The sequence below is a fragment of the Lichenostomus cassidix genome, chromosome 1 (genome assembly GCF_008360975.1).
Source record: "Lichenostomus cassidix isolate B80296 chromosome 1, HeHo_3.0, whole genome shotgun sequence".
Taxonomy (NCBI): Eukaryota; Metazoa; Chordata; class Aves; order Passeriformes; family Meliphagidae; genus Lichenostomus; species Lichenostomus cassidix.
In genome coordinates, this window is record NC_139479.1 from 30,515,744 (window position 1) to 30,532,869 (window position 17,126).

The following is a 17,126-nucleotide window of genomic DNA, read 5'->3' on the forward strand; positions in this document are numbered from 1 at the left end:
CTTTGTAAAAGGGAGGATTGAAGCACACATTTACATAATAAATTCTCACCACTCAATGAATAAAATCACAGAACAGCCTGGGTGTCAAGACCTTGCAAACTTCTCCTGAGCTTCTTTATTGCGATCTGCCTGAATTGCCACCAGACCCTCTTTGAAATTTTTCACAAAGACAGAAAAATCACTGAGGGCTACTGTGCAGGTACCCAAATGTGTAAAAATACTGTAATGTGTTGAAGCACTGGTAAGAAAAAATAAAAGCATATGGAAACTTGTTAAATGTCACTCTTCAGACAGAATAACTAGCAAGATTTTCCCACAGTTTCTAAAGTTCTAGTGGAGAACTATACCACTATATCTAGCATAAGAGCCTTAATGGAGAATAAGAATCCACAGGTTGCCCAGAGGTGTTGTGGATGCCACAACCCTGGCAGCATTCAAGGCCAGGTGGGATGGGACTTTGAACAACATGGTCTAGTGAAAGGTATCCCTGTCCATGGCAAGGGACATTGGACCTAGATTATATTTAAGGTCCCTTCCAATCCAAACTATTCTATGATTCTATAATTCTGTAGAAGATTAAAAACATGTACTATGGACTTTGAGGCAGGTGGAAGATAAGCAGAGAAGAGGAAGAAATCAAGTCTATGAAAAGGATTGAACATGGCTCACCAGTCAGCACTACAGACCAAGAGAAGAGCTCTTGTGAGGTAGATAGGATACGTCTCTAAACTATGGGTGCCATCTGAACAGGAGTTTTCAGATCCTAAAAGATGCATGGAATTCCTGGAACACATTAAATGAACCACTTCAGATAGGAGATTACTAACAGAACAGCAACATCATGACCCTAAATAGTGAACCAACCCATAGAGTAAAGCTGCCACTGACATTTCTGTCAGTGATTGCGCAGTTCACGAACCTCTGGAGGAAACCGAGCTCATTTTCGCACCCGCACGGCTGTACCTGTGTAAGCTCCTCGTGGGCGGCCCTGCCTGAGAACAGCCTGCCCAGAGCGGGACAAAGCACACAGGGCTCCTTTCACTGGCGTGAAGCAACAAGCTGCTCTTACATTTCAACAGCTCTCAATACAAGCTCCGGGAGGTGTTTATTAGCGCGGTATGAACTCAACGGTGAAATTCATGACTGTGAGCTCTTGTAAGCGGTGAACAAGCAGGTCACACGGGGCACCGATACCTGTGGCTTGTGTTGGCACGAACACGCAGATGGGGAAACACCCACGCAGCAGGCCAGGGGCTCAGCCCTCACCCAAGTACAGGGTGCACCTCCCGCAGCTAACCAGGGGGCAACGAGCGCCCAAGCGCTGGCGCCGCTCAGCCTTTCTTGGGGCTCTTCCGAAACCATAAACCCCCAAAAGCAAAGCCAAAAAAGGAAACGCGCTGCCGAAGGCGCCACTACCGCAACACTGCCTCCTCCTCCTCTCCCGCCGCAGCCGCCGAGGGGGGCTTTGCGAGACAGCGCTATTTATAGCCGCGGCGGGAGAGAGTGACAGGCCGCCTAGCCAATGACCGGCGCCATCTGCGGCGGCGCCCATTGGCTGCCCGCGGTGCCGGCGGGCGGGCGGGGCGGGGCTCCGCGCGCTCCATGGCGCTCGGGGCGGGGGGCGGTCGCCGGGGCCGGGCGCGCCGCTGACGCGGGGGGCGGGCGGGGAAGGGGAGCGAGAGCCCCGGCGGAGCCCGCACAGCCCCCGCGCCCCGCGGGTCCGCCGTGCCGGAGCGCCGCGCACAGGTGAGGACCGCAGCGGCGGTCAGCGCGTCCCGCTGCCCCTGCGCGCCCCGCGCCCCTGCGGACCGTCGGCTCGGCTCCGGGGGGGTCCGGGGACGCTTGTCTCTCCGCACCCTCCGGAGCGGGAGTGCGGCGGAGGCGCTTCCCCTCCCCGCGGGTCTCTGCGGTGTCACCGGAGGGGGGCTGGGGGCCGTCCTGCTCCGCCATCTGCCCGCCCGCTCCCCTCTGCGCTCCCGTGCACCTGCGTGGCGGTGCGGGGAGCGCCGGCCGCTCCTCCGCAGGACTTGCTGCCGCCCTCTCCCTTCGCCCGCTGCTCGGGGCTGCCCGCAGGGTCCGGGGCAGAGCGGCGCTGCGCCCTCTCCCTCTCTTGCTGGGGTTCCTGGGGGACACCCCTCTTCCCACCCTTCCTTCTCCTTTCTGCGCGCTGGGATCGCAGGGGCGTTCGGCAGAGTTTGCAGTTTCCTGTGTCTGTTCCTTCCCCCGCAGCCTCGCCGCGATGCCCCGGGCGCCGCGCAGCTCCCCGGACCGGCGCTCTCCCTCCCCGCCTCCCTTCCTCCCTCCGTCCCCGTCAGCTCTCGCCCTCTGCCGCCCGGCAGAGCTGGCGGCGCCCGGTGCCCGTCACCCCCCCCGAGATTTCGCTTCCCCGATGCGATAGCTGCGCCCGGGGCGGAGGGACACCGGGGAGGGTCCTGACTAACTCGGGACGGTTTCCACGGAGGCAGCCGATCCCTCTTGCCCGGGTTTGAGGGCTGCAGGATGCCAGGGCGGTGGGTGGCGGCGGCCGGGTGCGCGCCGCGGGTGTGCTGGAGTGTGTCAGGGTGGAAAAGCCCCTGTTTGGCAAGTCCCCGCCGCCTCTGCCTTTTAGCTTCCTTTTCCTAACGGGCCGTTGTGCCGTGCCTTCGAGAGCAGCCTTATCGGTGCAGCACTGCTCCCGCGGTAGGTGATTTCGCACCCTCCCGGCAGGATGGGGTCTGGCTCATCCTCTCGGAAGTCTGGCAGGCTTCGCGCTGTGATCCCGCACCATCCAAACCTTCAGCAACTATGTGAAGAGCCTTTGCAGGCGCGCTGGAGTGTATCAGTTTTTATGGTTTGCGGTGAGGAATATGCTTTGTGTGTGTTTTGGGAGTGTCTGGATTCAGGCAGAAACTTCTTGGTTTATTTAAGACGTGATTCAGTAGGGCTCTGCTCAGCATCGAAGAGGTGCTGGCACCTTCAGCACCCACGGCCTTCAGCATCCAGCCGGGTCATTCCCTTCGGTCTGCAGTAGGAAAGGTTCAGGGCATAATAGTGCTGGCAAATTTCATAGGCTTCATCTGTCTAGTTATACCCTATCAGGCTGTCATCTCAAACTGGGTTACTCCTCAGTTAAATTTGTTTAGATTGTGTTGTAAATTATTGAACAAACCTAAAGTGACCACCTGGGAGTTAAATAATTTATGTGCATCTACACATGTGTTTCTGCTGGTTTAGCTGTATGCATTTTTAAAAGCTGGAATGTGTCTGGTTCATGCATGGCCTTGATGTGTGCAGTTTGATATAGTGAAATGCTTGAATAATCATCTAAGTACTGCTGAGCTGTAGCTGAGCTGCTGGTGCCTGTGCTAAGAGGAGTGGCTACAACACTCAAAGAGAAGAATGAAAGCAGAACCAGCCAACTCAAACCCATGATAGTTATTGATTCGACACACTTTTGTGCATAGTGACTGCTAGTTGAATCATTTTGCTACTGTTCCTTTTACTTTTTTGTTTTCTGATTTTTTTTCTGTGATTTTCAGGATTCAGATAGCACAATAAGAGGCCTTGATCACAATATCTTGATTTTGTTGCAGCAAATGTGAAAATTATGCCCACATTTGCTGGCAAGGCAGACTCTTTCTTTGCATTATCAGGTGATATTTCTACTCGCCTGGTTGCCCTCTCTTGTTTGCATGTTGGACCAGCTGTCAGTTGCCCCCACTGGGATAATCCCTCTAGTTTGCAGCCTGGTCCTTTGTACACACCTGAGCTGCTCCAGAGAGATCTGACTGATGCTAAAATAATGGAAAAGCAGATTAGCATTTAGGCATCCTTACTTCAGAGACACTTCAGCTGAGTTAAACTGTTAGTTTCATTGATATTATTGGTATCCTAGTTGCTTATTCTGGTAGTTTGAGAATCACCTGAACTTCCTAAATTCACGTAGACAGTCCTTGTAAAACTTTGGTGCTTGGGATCTTTGCCTCTCCTTGCTGTTAAAGTTCATCAGGACTTTTATCTTCTCACCTAATTACTATTGCTGACACTTCTGGGTTTTGTTATGTCCATCTCCTATTCAAAGTGCTGGTACTGATGATATTTCCTGGCATGCTGTGCTCTCTGTGTTAGCTGTCTATAGATACCTCAGTTGTCTTTATCTCTCATTGTGTTGAACTTGGGTTCCTGGTATCATAAGGCCTTATGCAGTTCTTTTTATCCCAGTTCATTATTTTGTTTCTTAGTGAATTTTACCATCCACTGTGTCTGCTTCCCATGTACTTGCATTTGTACTTCCTCATAGGTACTGTGGGCTTTCTGAGTTAATGTTTAAAGCCACAAACCTATCTGTGCATGAAGTTCCTCAAAGCAAAGCACGTTACTTGCATTGTAGATGAGGTAGCCATGGTCCAAAGGTAAACACTTCCTGTAACCTGGATGTTGAGACCGAGATTTGAAAACAAGTGTGTAGTTCTGCAACTTTATTGTTCTCTTCCACTCTCCTGTTAACCATGCCTGTTGGTTATGCCTTGTTTTGCAAGCCCTTTGGTGAAAGTAATGTGTGCTGCGATATAAGCTTGGGAAGAGTAGTTCAGATTTGATAGGAATCTCTTGGTACCATAACAATAAAAAGGTTTTTTTTCCCTGTTGTTCTAAATGCAGCAAGGCAAGCAGGTGACAGAGATCGCTTCCAAGGAAAATGCAGAGCAAGTTATTTATTGCTGAGTAACATACTTGTATCAGATATAGTTTATAGTGGGGAAAAAAACTTGGCGGTGCCTTGAAAGAGTGTTGACTGCTAATGTTTGACTACTGTAAAGGATGATTTAATGCTTTGAAAACTTCTTCCCCTCTCTTTTAAAGCTGGTTTATTTATTGCCCTATACTCTTTGTCTTGCTTAGGACAGTGTGATTAGATGCTGGCTGTATTTGGCCAGCTGATGATTTTCTAATACCAGGATATAGAACCTTCCTCAGGGATAAAACTGAACTGTAGGTAATTTATGTTTTATCTTTGTGCCTGTGTGGTAGTGATAGAGGAGCAAGAGTCTCATAATGGCTTTTTGGGGTTTCTGGGTTGATGCCAGTTGGTATAGATTGAGCAGTCTGCATGTGTGACTGTAGTCTGTGCTTTAGCTGCAGCTGAGATAGGACAAAAATGGTTGTGGATGGATCAAATACTCTTGCACTGAGCAGAGAAAAGATGAGTGATGTAGGTTTGTACATGGTGTTTAAGGCTCTGGTCTCTCAGCTCACTGGAGGCAGCTCTGCTTCTGCAGTTTCATGAGGCCTCACTGATTTCAGAGGGGTTTTGTTGAAGTGAGACCTTAGGGATGGGGCCTTGAGTTGCTGCATCCTGAAAGCAGCTCTTGTATCAATTTGACACCTGCCAGGTGACCTTGCCTTGAGTTGAGAATAAAACAGTGATGTTGATGGTGTGTATGTTTGTCCTTCAGTGACCAAATTCACATGACATACAGCTCCACCAGATACAAAATCTTTGCATAGGCACACAATAATCTAACGTGTTCTATTCTCTGAGCTAAGACTGAAGCAGTGAGAGGGGAGGGTATATTTTGGTTCTTGGGGGACTCTTCTAAGTATTTTTGACATAATCTGTTAAAATTTTGTTTGCTTTAAACAGGACTGGAAGAATAAAGAGAAGTTGGATTGATGAGAACTATAAGAAAGCGTACAACGGTTTGGAATGGATTGATTTATGATATGTCTGATACATGAGAACTGCATTTTGTGTCACTATTGTCCAGCTGCTGCTGGAGTACTTCAGCTGACTTCATTGCAGCAAGCCCAACAGATAGGTCCTTATCACTAGCAGAACATAAACAAGTGTGATGCTGAAATGAGATGAGGCTCCGAAATGGAACTGTGGCCACCGTGTTAGTTTTCATCACTACTTTCCTCAGTTTGTCCTGGTATACTGCATGGCAAAATGGGAAAGGTAAGTAAAAGCTCGAAAAGCAAAGTGACCTTCACGTGGCTGTGTGTCTGTGTGCTGCTGCTGGATGTTAGCAGTCTGTAAATTGCTTGTTGACTAGCTCTGCTACACAAGATACTGCCTTGGTGAGGAATTAACACTTGCTAGTAAGTTCAGGAAAATTAACTTGGAGTGGTCCTGATTTAAAAAGGGGGAGGAAAAAAAGTACCGGAAGAAAAACAAATGCTGCTCTTCGAGGAATGGGTTGGTCAAGGCTGAACAGTTGTGGTTTGATCTTATTATTTTTTTCCTCTGGTTTATGGTTGTTGGAGAAACATATGTTTGTTTTTGGTTGGTGGTTTATTTATTTTTTTTCACATGTAACATATGGCCAATGGACCCAACTAGAGAATGTTATTTTTTGTGCTGCTTTCTGTCTTCCCTGGTGATTTACTGAAGGCAATGGCAAACTGCCAGTCAACACTGTTGAAAGACTTTTCTTGCTGTCTTTGAAAAAAATTTAAAATACTTTTTGTCAAAGTACCATATAAGAAGTGAAGTAATATGATCAAATTGACTAGGTAATAGGAAATGCATCTATTAAAATAACATGAACAATTTTATAAAATACTTAAGTAACTGTTTTGTTTAGTAGATTTTTACCTGTTCATTTATCTTTGATCTTACTGCACTCCCTGTGAACCCTGAAAAATTCAGTTTTCTAAGGGTTGGGATTGTTTATGAAAGTAAGATGATTTGGTTTTGTCCTTCAGTAAAGCAAATAAACTTGTTCAGCAATGTTTTCTAGAAGAAGAAAGGATTTAAAAAAAAAATTTATAATCATATTATCACTTGAAAAATAGGAGACTGTCCTTCAAAGATCAAGTAATTTTAAAACTAATTTTGTCTTCAGTGATTGTTTGCTCTGCAGAAAATATTATTTTCAGTTGTGCCTCAGGTCCAGTAAGAGGAAGCTGAGGTTTTCCAGGAATACTGTCTGATGTAGCACAGCCAACTTGTAACCCTTATTTAAGTATAAAAGCAGCAGATGAGTTCTGTGGCATGCTGAATTTTTTTCCCCATTGGGCACTTGTGGAAGAAGCAGATGCTTTGTTGTGTGATCTCTGCTGTAGCAGTTGGTTGGTAGGCTACTCTTCTGAATGCATGCAGCAGGAAAAATGTCAGGTTCTCAAGGTTATGGTAATATATAGATTTTTTAATTGGACAACAAAAGCATAGATGTGCCTAAGACAAGAAAAGGGTGTCTGAATAGTGCTGTAAGTAGTGCTTTTCTTCATTTTGGCTAATAACAAATTCAGTAGTTGTATTTTCACTAATTTCTTGCTTAAGAAATTAGTAAAATAAGGATTTTAATAAGGAAATTAGTCATAAGAATTTTGCTTTCACATCAGCAAAGATAAGCATCTATGAAATTCTTTCACAGTTTTTTTTTCTTTCTTACCTGATACATGGCTTACAAATCTTGTTCTCTTTTGTCAAAGCATGACACAAAGAAAAGTCTCTGTAAAATGAACAAGCACCTGCTATTTGGAGTGTAATACAATATATGGCACTTTGTGACAATTTAAGCTTTTGTTAAACTGTTCTATTTTTTTAATATTTTTTATTTCCATCTGAATACTTAGAATCAATACTTTCTTAATGTTTGTATAGAAGTTCTGCATTTATCTTTGAGATCTTGCTGTTGAGCATTAAGATTATAATTTGTTAAATAAAAATCAGTGAATAAAATAAAAAATAAAACAGAGACATCAGTAATGTATTAATTAACCTTAAATCACAGTTATGAAACTAAAGGCTAAATAATATTGTTCAAGAAAAGTTTATACACAGAACATTGTTTTTTAAATTTTTCAGATGTTATTAAAAATCAAAACAGATTTGAGTTAATTCAGTATCACATTTTCAATCCAATGCATAATGGAAAAATTTCAGAAACTGATGATAAATATTTGCTAAGTGTTTTTTTTTTTTCCAGTTCGATGTAATTTTATAGCCTTCTGGGATGGTGTTTTAATTAATTGATAATGTTTTCATTACAAATTTTTGAGTGGCTAAGTTAGAAGCAAACATAGCTTGCTGTTCCCATTCACTGAAAATCTGTGGGGTGTCACATTCTTTGATCATCATATTTTGTTATTCATTATATTTATATTACATTTGGATTCTTGTAGGTATTTTTCAATCTTTGGACAGCAAATTAAATCTACAGTTAGAAAGAAAATACTATTTTACACTTTGTAAAGGAAAAGCACCCCCCCCCAAATTGCTCAATGATAACTAAAACAAATTCTGCTTTTTAACGCAGAAGCATAATGCTTTTTTTTAACATCCCTAATCAGTTTTCAAGTGATTAATTTTAATTTAGAAACTAAGATCTTGGGTAATTGTCACTTAAAATGCAGTATCATTTGTAGAATACCAATTGGACTGGGATGATGTGATATTTTTGTAGACCATATCTTCCTCTAGTAAATATATGTATTCTTAGTATATGCAGGATAAGATTTAGTGATCTTCTGAGTGATACAGACTTTGGTACTACCTTAAAGCATGAAGGTTTGTCTCAGCAAAACAATGCTTTACAAACTTTAAAGATATGCTGAGAAGTTGTCAGGAGCTGAAGGAAATACTCTGAGGTGCCATTGCTGGAAAGAGCATGGCTGTATCTTACCCAGAGGTTTGGTTATGTGGATAACATTTTGCAAGGCAGATATTACTATTTGCATGTAGTGGCCAATTACATGGTTTTGCCTTTAAAATAACTGTGTTTGAAGAAGGTTTACTGAAATATCTTTGGTCATTGGAGAGAGCCTTTAAAATTAGTCCAAGATCTTTGTTGCTTTCTGGACTTCATGAAATGTGTAGAAGCACTGGTGCTGTCAGGAAGCAATACAAGCCCTGAATGCACCTGGGAAAGACCTCTCCTGGGGGATTCTTGCACATCTGTTGTAAGACCACTTACTAGAGTTAAAAATGTGCTATGGTTAGCATGAATGAAGTAGATGTTGGAAATGGAATCTTAAAAAATACTGATTACTGTGGTGCACATAAGAAACAGTTTTAAAGGATCTGTAGTCACTTCACATTCACAGTTAGTCAGTTCAGTGTAGGATGTCCTTGAGTTACTCCTAAAACTGAGCTCTTATGCAAGGAATAACTTCATGCTTAATACTATCTCTTTTGACTGAATTGTACTTTCTGGTACTACTGACCTGCTCAGGATCACTGATCTTCACCACCTCATTTGTGAGCTCTGAAAATGTGGAGGTTTTTTACCCTAAAGGCACTGCTCTTGAGAAGATCTAACCAGTACAGAACAGTACTGCATACCTATTAGTCCAGTCACAAAAATGATAACAAAGCTGTTGTATGCTATGTAAAGTGTATAGTCGTGATGCTTTGTTCTTTAATGTGACTATTGGTCTGAGTACTTCCAGGAAAAGCCCTATGCTCCATAATGCTAAAGAACCTGCTCTTCCTGGATCAACTAACTTCCTGATGGCTGTGAAAATTGTGAAGGAAGGCAAGTAACTTTGCTGAATTAGTGCAGGCATGGTAGGATGAAATTCAAGTATGTTTTCATTTAAAGTATGTGAGTTTTATTCTCAGTCAAAGACGGTTGTTGGCAGTGTCTTGCATCACTTTTAGAAGGTGTTTGGCTACTTGAAGTGGTGAGAACAGGTATGCAATATGTTTTGTGAAAATCTCATGCAATTTAGCCCTTCAGGATTGGCTAAATTATGTCGTTTTCATAGCACCCTGGAACCTTTAGTGTATTTCATCATTCTTCTTTAATGATGAAGAATTAGTTGAAAAATGTCTGTTTTTCAGTTCATCCAAGGGTGTTGTCATAACTGCAGGGTTTCCTCACTGCATGAGGATAGCTTATTTTGGTGCACTAATACAAAGTCCCATGTGAAGACCTCCAAGAGAACTTTTGAGACACTTAACTTCCTAGTTCATGCTTAAGTAGTGAAGGTTGAGCCTTTCTTTTAAGCATGGTATTTTCTCTTATTTGAAGAGAAAATGGCCTGGGCTTTATAATAAAAATATTATCTTCTCTTTCCTCTGTCTGTTTTTACAAAATTAGAATTACCGTGCTGTTTCTCAGCCACAATAATTGTAAGTGTTCAAAAACATCTAAACTTAGCAAGGATAACAAAACCTTGCTGAGACTAAAACAAAAAGCTTCAGCCAGTGGTAGCTAATTTTGGAGTAAGAAGCAGGAGTATTTATCCCTGAAGGAAGAAGAGTCCTACAGGAAGAACCACAGAAGAAACAAAGCAAGGAAGACTGAATCTGTGTATCTATTCTGTATCTATCTATGTATCTCTATATGTACCTATCTCTGTATGTATCTATCTAGCTTCCTTTTTGGCAGTGGTTATACAATACTCTCTTTAAAAAAAAAGTGAGCAATCTGAGAGATGCTTGTTAGTATTTTGCAACCATAACCCACCTTAGTTTCTACATGGATCCTAAGAGAAGCTGTTATGCATGTAAATGCTGCTAAAGTCTTGTGACTGTGTGTTCTGATTTTCAGAGTTAGATGCTCATTTCCCACTGATGTGAGTTAAGACCAGCCAACAAAAAAAATTAAATGGACTACAAACTGGGAGGATTGAAAGCAGGGAAGGGAAGGGACAGGGTGGGATGCTAAAGTGGAAAGTGCCTATAACAATTTATGCCAGTTTGGAGAAGAGAGGGCTCTTTAATTTCTGGTAAATAGAAGGGAAATGTTGGTTTCCTTTGGAAATTCTGTTGCAGATCTTCCAGGAGCTGAAATTAAAGGAAATAAGAGTTTCCTTTCTTTGACACCAGCACATGAATGTTATTCTGTTCTTTATCTAAAATACACTTTAAGCTAGTTTTCAACAAGAACTTGGCCTATAGCTTTCTGATACTAAAAATAGTTGAATTTCATTAAAGCATATCAGGAATGTAGATTTGGAATGGTTACTGAGGGTCCTGTGCAGATAGTGGACACCCTGTCCCAGGGGAATAAAGCAGAAGAGCTGTAGAGCTGTTCAGGTGGGACAGTGTTTAGGTCTGCAGCATCTCTGTGTCTGTCTTATGACTGTTGCAGCAGAACTCCTTTGGCACCAGTGACTTTTGGAGAACTGCAGTGAAAAAGATTGCTACCAAGGGGTTTTGCAGCACTGCCTTGTTCCTTGCATTTTTGTAACGTGCTAGCTAGGTTAGCTCATGAGTTCATGGGATTATAAAACTTGGTCGCTACCAGAGTATTTGACGGGATCTGGCTCAGCCAACATCTTGAGATACTGCTCTTGATTGTGGCCTAGTGTTAGAGTTGGGGAAAGCCCATAGTTTTGCCCTATGTGGCTTCTCATAATTCTTCTTCAGCCTAGGTCTTCTATACTTCCATGAGGTATCCCCTCGTGCATCCAGCCAAATAAAGAATGCCTGCTTCTTAATGCTACATTTGTGTTCAGGAGTTTTATTTTTACCAATTTTTGGTAACAACTCCTCCAAAATGCTGGTTGCTGCTCACATCCAGAGACTATCATGTGAATAATTTAGCCAAGCCAGGAAAGACAGTTGCATCTGACACAGCTGCTCATACCCTACTGTAACATTTTTAAGTGAGTAAGAGGGGCTTTGCAATGATCTGTCCTTTCTTGGTGGTAATTGATATTTTCCTTAGTGAATCTAGATGATTGGAGGCAAAGAATTCTTACTGGATTTCAAACAGCACTGTGATGGGAGGAGCAACAAAGGTAGACAAAGAGACTGAAGTATAAAATAGATCAGGCAAATTGGAGATCGAATCAGGAAACGGGGTGAATGGTGGGTTGATGGCAGGTGAAAGTGCCCCAGTCAAAACATGGGGTGCAGTAAAGAAGAAGAAAATCAAATGTATACATGAAGAATGGGGAGGAAATTTTATGTTGGCATTATAGTTAGGAATGACAGTCATGCTAAGCATGACTCACCATGTTACTGCAGAAAACAATAGAATTTGAACAAAAAAGGGGTGTAAGGAAATAAGTATGAAGTCTACTGGTCCAGCAAGGCACAGGAAATCTTTTTGCTCTGCTTTGTACTGTGCTTGCTTCTGAAAAGAAAATAGATTCATTAGATGGGGTTCAAAGAATCAACAAGTGTTCAAAAATCCCAAAAGTCTACCCTGTAAGGGAAGGGTTAGTTTCTTGACATTCCTTACTTTAAAGGAGAGGTGTGAGAAGAGAGACATGAAGATAATTTTCAAATATTTTAAAGGTTCTTGCCAAGAAGTTCTTGCCAAAAAAAAAAAAAAGGATGTAATCTATTGCTTGTGGCCATAGTGAATAACAGGATATAATGGACTGAAATTGAATGGGAGAGGAAGGGTAGATAGTGGATGGGTTTTGTAATGGCAAGTATAGTTACATATTGGAGTAGTTTGTTGGGGAGGGGTCACTGGGGTGAAGATTTCCATGTAGGCAGTTTCAAGAATAAGTTAAACCAGACAAGTAAATGGTACTATAATTGGTACCAACGGAGATTTGGGCTAGCACAAAAATACTTGAGTTACACTGATTTTTAAAGTCAATATGACACTTCCAAAATAAATCTTAGCTATGGAGGACCTACAGCTGGCAGGAATGCTCCAACTTCGAAGTAGCAATTGTGCTGAAATTAATTTTGAGCAGGGGGTTGGGCTAGATGACCGCTAGAAATCCCTAAATTATATTAGTTATTCTTGACATTTGCCAGGTTTGTCTCTCTTTATTCCAAGAGCAACATGACAGTGTGTTTCATTACTAAATAATATTGATGCTTGCATGAGATATGTGAGAGTTGCCCCTTATTATAATAAAATTTGATCCCTTAAAATACGTAAAATATTTGCTTGTATTTTAGCAGATTCCCATATCTTTTTATTTTTAATCTCTTATTGTCACTAACAATAAACAGCTACTTCTATTGCTAGGAGCTGTGAACATATTGTGTTAGAAAAACATGAAAAAATTACTTACTTTTTTTTCTAGTGTGATTTCTTTTCCCCCCCTCACTCTCACAGTTTGGAGTAGTATCTTACTCAGTAACCTTATTCCTGCTGTGTAATTATGACTTTATTTGCTGCCTGGATAACAAAAAGGTTTTTCATTATTGATACAATCTTTAGGATTAGAATCCTAAAAGTTGTTTCTTTTTAAGATGAGACATTGGAAAGTCTGTAATTTAGTTTTGTTTATAATGCACTATATTTTGTTTTCCTGAGCATGGCAGAAAATGAATAGAAAGCAGTTTCCTTGCTCACAGTGGAAGGCTTTATTCCAGCTAGTCTCTGCCTAAAAAGCAATTTCTCTACAGTATTTTAGTGCTGTGCTTCCAGCTGTTTTTCTGGTTCTCTCCTCAGCTTTCATGCAGCTTTCTGCCTATTCCCGTGGATGCTTCCCACAGATGTGCCACCCATCTATCTAACTGTAAAAAACAGAAACTTTTTTTTTTTTTTGCTTGTGACAGTATATAATTTTACTGTGTAATGCTCAAAAAGAATTTAAAAGTTTTCTGTGCTTATCAAGCATAAATTTTTTTACTGCGGTCTCACATATCAATGCCATGAATGTGTTCCTTTCCTCTGACTGTTCAGAGATGGGCTGAACTAAATCTTTTTCCCGTTACAAATTACTAGTGAAGTACTTGTGCCAATGAACAGCCCTCATACTTGGTTCCACAGCCCCCGGAGACAAACTGTAGAGGTACTGTTAGAGAAAGATTTGAATAAAACAAATGTGATGAGATTACATTTGACTTACAAGGTTGTTGTTAATTTACAGCAATGTGTGAGCATGATGAAGCTTTGATCCTGAGCTGTTTGCAAGGAGGACAAGTTAGAAAGAATATGTTCTCAGAAACAGTTTGTTCAATGCAGTTGTCAAGGCACAAAGAAACAAGGAGCGTCAGCAACCTCAACCTGCTAGCGTGTGTGAAAACAATAACCAGACTTCCGCAATGGCTTGAGTTTTGTGCCCAGACTGTTAAGAATTTCTAAAAGTTTCAGGTCTTAAAATAGTGCAGTTAATTGTGAGGTTGTAACACTCATCTGACCAGTTACTTTTGCTAGATTAACTTTCCTCCGGTGTATTTATATGTTAAATATTTGACTGTAGAGCAATCATTACCAATCTCTTTTTGGTTTAGGAAGCTGGGTTTTCTTGCTGTAGTTCCTGCGTTGTATGTGCACATTTGTTTCTGAGAGGAGGGAAATTAATGGTTTGAAGTAAGAGCATCTTGATTTGCATGAACAGAAACTCACTGAGTTGCTGACAAGTCTGTAGTAGAAACAAATCATGCTAAAGTGTTTGGGATGTTTCAGGTTGTCAGAAGTAGTTGCTTTTTCTGTGTGCTGCTGTGTTCTACTTTGCTGTGTGCTTTGTCTCCTTGCCACATTGGACTCTAAGTTAAATTATACTGAGAATTACAATGTTAATTGATGATCATCTTAACTCTCCAAAATCTTGAGCCCTGAATGTTCAAGAGTATATGAGCATATTAATGTGATGATTCTTGGGCAAGGTTTAGTATACATATACCTGGGTTTTCCTGGACATAACATCATTTTCTTCACGAAAAATTTGCCTGGGCAGAAATCCTTCAGATGCAGAGTCTGCAGCCTGGATGGGTGTATGCTGCTGCACAGGCATCCTGTTGCTGACGAGGTTACTGCATGACCAGAAATTCCAGTTGTGTACACACAGATTAAATGTGCACAGTAAGTGACACCTTTGGGAAGTTTTATGTAAGTGCATATTTGTGATAAGTAGTTGCTGAGCAATTGTGCAAGAGTGCTTAAGTTCATGTTCTTTAGGGATGTCTGAGTGGGGTCAGCCACTTAGTTACTGCACAATTGGTTGGTGGATGTGCTGTGAGTCACATTCTGGAGGATGTGTAGAGGTGTGTGTGTTGTAGTTTGTTTGTGTGGAAGCATCAGGGTTAAACAATTTTGCTTTGCACAGAGGTTATTTGCACTCTCTGTTGATGAGAGAGGCTCTGGATGGAAATAAGGGAAACCTTTCTGGAATTCATGTGTGTAGACACATGCTGGTGGAATAACTGCCATCTCATTGGTAGGGATGACTTCCTCAGGTCAGGGCTCATTTCCCTTGTTCTCCTCCTCCACACTGCTTTACTGAGAAGGCAGTTGTATAGAATGCAATTTTATATTACACAGACACTGAAAAAGGGACTGACACTTTACTCTGTATTTGTAGTATGTTGCTTTAGACCTACGTGTATGTAACTTAGTTTGAAGAAAGTATTATAACTTGGAACAAGCTGTAACTGAATGGAAGACTTATCTTTTTGTTGTATTTTGGGGATCCAGAAATTAGTTTAATTGGGTTTTATGCTAATTTAGCTACATGCAGATTAAAGTGATCAAAGGTTTGAATCAGGTGAAGCTGAGAATTTGTTCTTATGCAGGAAAAAAACCTGATGCTAGGACATTCACAGTGTGTTTGTACATTCTGTAGTAATGACTTTGAGTTGTTTTCCAGTGCAGTCATAACGATAAACTAATGTCTTGGATAATGAATGTAGGATGGCTTTTTTCAAAAGCTGAAGTGTCACTGCAGTTTCTTTTGCATGAAAACCTGCTGCTGTATCCTCTTTTCCCCCCTGTCACTCCATAATAATGTTTTAGTCTGGCTTGGTTCAGATTTACGGCATACAAATTAACAATGTATTCCTCTGAGCTTGGGGGAAACAAGTTGTTAGGTGCAGGGCAGAGCCTCTGCTTGGTCTGGCAAAGGGAGAGGGTCTGGAGCTCAGCAGCAGTGCTGGGGTTCCCTGTCTGTGCAGCCACAGCTCATGTTCTGCTGAGTGGGTGCAGAGCTGCTGCAGCACCACTGCTGCTGGGGGCTGAAGGCAGCTGCTGTTCATGGCTAGAAGATCTGTTCTTTGTGGGAAGACATACATGGGGAACAGCATTAGGGGTTGTGTGTGCTTGGGCTGAATGCTGGTTTTGCAGGTTGGGGCAGAGGAACAGAGCGTCCTGGGGTGTGGACTAGAGTCTTGGGAAAGAGCAGGGGCTGCTCTGGCAGAACCTCTTGAAAGTGAGGAGGGGTGGAAACAGCTGTTGGAAATCAAATCTTGGAAGCTTGTGTGGATACAGTATGTATGTTGGGTTTGGGTTTACCCTCCCCACCTCACGGTCTTGCCTCTCTCTAGGCACAGAAACTTACCAGAGTGCCAGTTGAGAGAGATGGTTTATTTAAAACTCAAGCAGATGTTTACATATAAATTGTATGACTTGGTTTGGGATTGTTCATGATAACTGATGGTTTAAGTCTTCTTCAAAGTGTAACACAAACTGCTTGTGATTGTGTTCATAGTCATATTTATGTACCTGGTAACTTTTTTAATTAGTGGGGAATAGCTCTCTGGGCCTGGCAAGAATCTGTGCTTCAGCTTTTTGCTTTATATATACCTGGTGTTGTGATACATCTTGGCTTTTTGTCCATGTTGTTATTGTTAAATGTGCCATAAAAGAAAAAGGCATTAGAGGCTACTTGGCTGTGTTGTTTATTGAGACACTATAGATGCATTTTTCAAATGGAAGTTAAATATAGGAGTTTGGCTTTAGGTTAGGTTTTTATACTAAAGGGGGCTGTTGCCATTTGTGTTGTTTAGGTGGAACTCTAGGGTGTGTGGCTGATGCAGTTGACTCTATCCTTCATTCACAAAAAAAAAGCTTTATAGCATATTGATTTATATGCCCCAATAAGTACGAAAGTAATAGGACACTTAATAAAAACTTCTATGGCTTTATTGATTTTCATCTTTCAAAATTAAAAACTGAAATTTCAATCCAGTTTTGGCAATGAAAAATTGTTGGGTACAAATCTTTAACAAAACACAAAGTCCTTCCTGTAAGGAAAATCAAAATATCATTTTTTTTCAGTTAATCTTTACTAAGATGATGCTTTTTTGATCTCTTCTTCCACGGGAGTGATTCCTACACTGTGCTAGTTGTTCTACAGACTCTTTGTTTCCTTGTTGCAGAGAGGACCAATATGAAAATTATAATTCTATTCATAAATCTTAACCCATTTGCAGTACAGATGGTGTCATATTTCTCAGTGTAACATCACAACTTAATGTTCAATAGTACTGATGAAAAGTACTATAATGGAAAAATAATATAAAATATGTAATTAGCACAGTGATTTGGAAAATTTAAACC

At 41.6% G+C, this 17,126-nt stretch overlaps 1 protein-coding gene across 2 annotated transcripts in view; it reads left to right on the forward strand.

Moving 5' to 3' along the window:
• The first annotated feature begins 1,617 nt into the window (after positions 1-1,617).
• The window catches only part of MGAT4A (alpha-1,3-mannosyl-glycoprotein 4-beta-N-acetylglucosaminyltransferase A), a 78,439-nt gene continuing 62,930 nt past the window's right edge, over positions 1,618-17,126 (forward strand). The window contains exons 1-3 of one of the 2 annotated variants that reach the window (XM_085055339.1): positions 1,660-1,746; positions 4,639-4,682; positions 5,621-5,935. In XM_085055339.1, the coding sequence (XP_084911465.1) occupies positions 5,842-5,935 (94 nt within the window). In that variant the 5' untranslated portion in view covers positions 1,660-1,746; positions 4,639-4,682; positions 5,621-5,841. Of the gene's footprint in view, positions 1,747-4,638; positions 4,683-5,620; positions 5,936-17,126 lie in introns of both variants that reach the window. The other variant, XM_085055334.1, reaches the window with a different exon arrangement.